This window comes from Lytechinus pictus, chromosome 10 (genome assembly GCF_037042905.1).
Source record: "Lytechinus pictus isolate F3 Inbred chromosome 10, Lp3.0, whole genome shotgun sequence".
Taxonomy (NCBI): Eukaryota; Metazoa; Echinodermata; class Echinoidea; order Temnopleuroida; family Toxopneustidae; genus Lytechinus; species Lytechinus pictus.
Genome location: NC_087254.1, coordinates 4,522,060 through 4,526,976, shown reverse-complemented (window position 1 = coordinate 4,526,976; position 4,917 = coordinate 4,522,060). Strand labels below are relative to the sequence as shown.

The 4,917-nt window shown below is 40.3% G+C and overlaps 1 protein-coding gene across 1 annotated transcript; it reads left to right on the top strand.

Annotated features, from left to right (window-relative positions):
* The first annotated feature begins 316 nt into the window (after nt 1–316).
* LOC135155833 (uncharacterized) lies at nt 317–4,917 on the top strand. The gene is made up of 2 exons (XM_064106111.1): nt 317–3,060; nt 3,121–4,917. Exons 1-2 carry the CDS (start codon nt 564–566, stop codon nt 3,210–3,212), a joined length of 2,589 nt encoding a protein of 862 aa, XP_063962181.1. The 5' UTR covers nt 317–563; the 3' UTR covers nt 3,213–4,917.

The window sequence follows — 4,917 nt, the reverse complement described above, 5'->3', positions numbered from 1 at the left end:
CACAATGTGTTAAAATCCTAGAAGTTCACATATTCTTTGTCTGTTTCTTTCTCTTTTCTCCCAGACAAGTTTGGGATATCTGTTCCACCGTTAGTAGAATATCTAAAGGCCATTTTACGAGAATATAGTGATGGTCAAATATTGAAGGTGAGCTACTCAATAATTTCGGTGTAGTTGTATATAGACCTTGCTGGGAGCGTTTCATGAAAGGACTTGTCAGACGTTCCATCTAACAACGCCAATATTTGTGTTTGGTTACTTTGAAGCAACCGTATGATTGTGTAAATATTAGCCGGCATGTTCAGCCTAGGCCTTGTTGAATAAAGGTGTTCATTTTGCATCCCAATCTGATGTGGTAATTTCTCCCTTTTTATTGTCGTGGTGTCAGCGCTAGGTTCGTTCCCTGCCACATAGGAATTTTTAGGCCAAAACTGGGTCACGCATCGACAGTTTAGGACTATAGCTGTAGTGATTTTTGCAATTTGAACTGGCTGATTCATCGCTCCATCAGCGTTAGCGACACACAGGTAACGCTTTGATAGCCTCACGTATAGTACGATACGATGACGCAGTCAGCGGAAGCGCCCGCACAGTTGCGCAGTTTGAGTCGGTACGAGACTCCCGAATCCTTCCTAGAGTGGAAGCGTAGTTTAATGATGAATTTGTGTTCATATACTGATTTTTTGCCTTTTCTATCGGAGAGTATTTCATGGCAAAGGAAGTCGAAGGCAAATACCGTACGGGGTTTTGTTGACGATTCCTTTGACGTTGCTGGCGGTAAGACAGCCGCTCAGAAAGTTGTGGTTTTGGAACTCATGCTGGGGCAAATTTCAGCTTCTTGCCCGATTATCGCCAGAGGTTCTATTGTAAATAAGTCCACTTCACTTGCAGACATATGGGATCTTGTTTGCATACATTTTGGTTTCGACAGACAAATGCTAGCTAATGACAATTACCAATATCATGTCAGTCAAACTCAAAGTCTTGATTGTTGTGAAGATGAGTTGAGTGACAATGAATTGAGACATGCAGGACGTGAGAAAAATAATGTCAGTGAGTTGAGATGTGATGAAGGAAGTGATGAAAATAAACACGAAGACAACGTCAATGATAATGAGTTCAGATGTAATGATCGAATTAGAAGTGATCAGAATAAACATGAAGTCAATGTGTTCAGATGTGATAAAAATAAACATGAAGACAATGATAATGAGTTGAGATTCAATGAAGGATGTGATGAAAATAAACATGAAGACAATGTGAATGATAATGAGTTGAGATGTGATGATCAAGGAGGTGATGAAAATAAACATGAAGACAATGTCAATGTGTTCACATGTGATGAAAGAAGTGATACAGATGAAGACAATGATGAGTTGAGATGTGATGAAAATAAACATGAAGTCAATGATAATGAGTTGACACGTAATGAAGAAAGTGATGAAAATAAACATGAAGACAATGTCAAGGATAATGAATTGAGCTTCGAAGGTGGTATCTCCTATCGTGAAGTTGATGACATTGCTTTGCTAGAAGATGGAAGAAGTAGTCATGACGTGTTTCATTATGAGTGTAACATTGGAGTGACAGATGTAGTTGATTGGAGTAGGCCTATTCACACTAGCGATACTTCGAGGTTTGGTGTTGAGATGGATGGGTCTATATCATTCTTGGATTTAGGTTTTCTGAACCTTGTTACACAGTATGATAGTCTTGATGATTGCGCTGCCAACAACTCAGCAGTGCATGTTGCTCGTCGTAATGATCATGGGTCTCACAATGATTTGATGTGTAATCCGGGTATTCCTCCCGATGATGATTGTTCATCGGAGCCTGATTGTTTCCAAGGTCATGAACTCACTGTTGGACTGGGATGTGATCCCCCTTCACTTGATATGTTATCAGGCACTTGCACACTTGGTGCGAGTAAAGATCAGTTGAATTTCTGTGTTGATGTTGATAGCAGTGTTCGCTATGTTGGTTCATCAGAGAGAGATGAAACGTGCAAAGACTTGTCAGTTATCCCTGGCAGTACTCCTGGTTTCCAGATTGTGCCAACTTCTACTTCCATCGACGGGGCTGATAGGCTCTTACGCTCTGATACACTGTTCACTCATCACTCGCCCGAACAGTGCATCCACCATTCACATACAAGCGCTCGTTTTCGATTCACACATTCGAATGATAGGCTAGCCGTTCTCGATCTCGCTATCGGCCAAACTAACCATACCTCCGTTCGGTTCGCATGTTCGAATGATAGAATAGCCGTTCTCGATCTCGCTATCGGCCAAACTAACAATACCGTGACCTCCGTTCGGTTCGCATGTTCGAATGATAGAATAGCCGATCTTACTATCAGCCAAGCTAGCAGTACCTCCGTTGCCATGACAACACATCAACTGCGCCTGTATATGCTCAAGCCATCGTCTCGCATTCAGTTATCTCCAGATAACCCAACTCGAGCCATTGATCCAGGTGCTGATCGGAAGTTCACCATGGACTGCTTTGAGCAAAGTACCATCCCTGATCTACATCAGGATCCACCACATTCTCTTCAGCTTGAGGATGCCCTGGTCTCCCAAGGACGCCCCCCAGATGTCCATCTTTGCCAGCATGATGTTGCTCACTCCAACTCCTTTGTGATTGATGTCATAGCAACCACTGTCCAGGATGAGGAATTCCATTGTCCCCTAGACCGGCACCATGATGTCTCCACCTACCAGCCTGCGAGGGATGACGCCTCTGATGTGATCCCTAGCCTGGGTACAGTTCTTATGGGTACCGACATCTCGGCTCCCATGGGTCGACCCCCTGACGTTCAGCGTGTTCGCGATGTCTCCACTTCATGCAGCAGTGGACCTGCCCGAGATTGTCATCACACCACCCTCAAGATGGGCCCTACTACAGGAATTTTGATGGCCTCACTACAACTCGCCTATGGACTTTCGCGATCTTGGTTCTACACGTCCGCTGCTCTCTATAGTCCTCCAGTGATTCAGAGCAGCGTCAGTTGCCCAGACATAGGCCCAGCCATAGGTCCAGACATAGGTTCAGACATAGGCTCAGCCATAGGTCCAGGCATAGGTCCAGACATAGGCCCAGACATAGGTCCAGACATAGGTTCAGGCATGGGTCACTATGCACCGGATGTTACCTCACTACCCTCGGCCCCACCTTACCCCTGGCCTGTCCCCTGCATCAGTGTTTTCTAGTTCGCAGCAGCAGCCAGTTATGTCACATTGCATTCTACGCCGCAATATCTGTTGAACTATTTTTCCAGCGTTAGACTGCTGTACCTTTCATTTGGACATTCACAGTTAACTGACTATATTGATGACTAATTTCTTGTCGATTTGTATTCTTTGTCTTTATATCTTTATGACAGTGTTTTTATTGTTTATGTATCATGTTTTATCAATGCCTTGACCATATGGTCAGTTCTTATCTAACAGTTACTTATGTTACAGTATGCCTTTAGTTGTAAGCGGATGATTTAATTTTTGTACAGTTACTTCAATTGGTTGTCGTTTTTTTGTAACTATTTGTATTATTTCTTACCAATAGCCAATTTTGTACAATGTTGTACATGCAGGTTTTTTTTTGGACTTCCCACTGAACAGTGAAGTTATGCTACATTTTTTATCTGAATATTAATTGTGCTAATTCCATTTGGAGGATACTACTTGTTACACCGCATGCTTATTGAATAAGGGAATTTTTATGCTTTTGTTTGATACCGACGGTATAGATTCCTTCTCTATGCTGCGATTTTTGGAAAGTAGTTAATGGTTTTGAAAATACATGTATTTGATCACGCTTTGTGATTTCGTGATGCGGTCGCCCTTTTGTGCATAATTTTGTCGTGTTTTGCAGATTTTTTTTACAACTTAATTGTTGTTATTACAGTTCCAGGTTTTTATCCTTACAGTTTACAAGGAATTTTCTTGTTTTTAGGTTATTACACATTACAGGGTGATTGGTTTATTTTTAACTTAGGAAGGGAATAGTGTATGTAGTGGTTAGGTTATGATAAGTGCATGAGATTGTTCAATGTAGATGAAGAGGTTAAAGGAGACAGTTTTAGATGACCTGGTAAATTAAGGGTTTAAATTTAGGTTGCAGTTAGCTACAATGTATGTCTTATTTTTATTATGCTTTGCTAGTTATTTAGAGGTACTTTTACAAATCATCATTTCTTTACACAAATGAAGAGAATAACTTGTGTTTGATATTCATTAGTTTAATGGTTTGTGTAAATGTCATGGTACTGTCATATGTCATTGTGAGTAAATGTTGGTTGATATTGCAATACCTTACTGATTGAAGTGTTAATATATTTTAGTCAGCTAGCTTTTGATAAATCCTTTGTCGTACATGTACTCGCTTATAATTCAATAAGAAGTTGATGAGCAAAAGAGCATTGTGTGTTTAATATTGATGTCTTTAAATATACATGATGGTTTCATTGTGTAACTGGCACTTCAAGTTGTATATCTGATTAATAATGCATGTATGCCTTCTTGATTTTAACATGGTTAGGTTATGTAGTTCTGCTGTTTGTCATGTTTAAGGCTATACATGCAATACGTCCTTAATTGTTTATAGTTTTATATCGGATTTCTTTTGAAGTGATTTACATGATTTTGTTCAGGAATTGATTATTGATCTACAGGTTTGATCATCTCAGAATGTTGTGCTTACATTGTTTAGTGGTGCACATTGTTTTTATAGTTTACATTCCAAAGATGAAGAAGGAAGAAAGAAGAATGTATCACGCCAATATTTGTGTTTGGTTACTTTGAAGCAACCGTATGATTGTGTAAATATTAGCCGGCATGTTCAGCCTAGGCCTTGTTGAATAAAGGTGTTCATTTTGCATCCCAATCTGATGTGGTAATTTCTCCCTTTTTATTGTCG

What these genes read in the sequence shown, in the direction of transcription:
- LOC135155833 (XM_064106111.1), top strand. Translation starts at nt 564, where the DNA reads ATGACGCAGTCAGCGGAAGCGCCCGCACAGTTGCGCAGTTTGAGTCGG. An exon ending in AGACATAGGTTCAGACATAG is followed by an intron (nt 3,061 to 3,120) that starts GCTCAGCCATAG and finishes GTCCAGACATAG; the next exon opens with GTTCAGGCATGGGTCACTAT.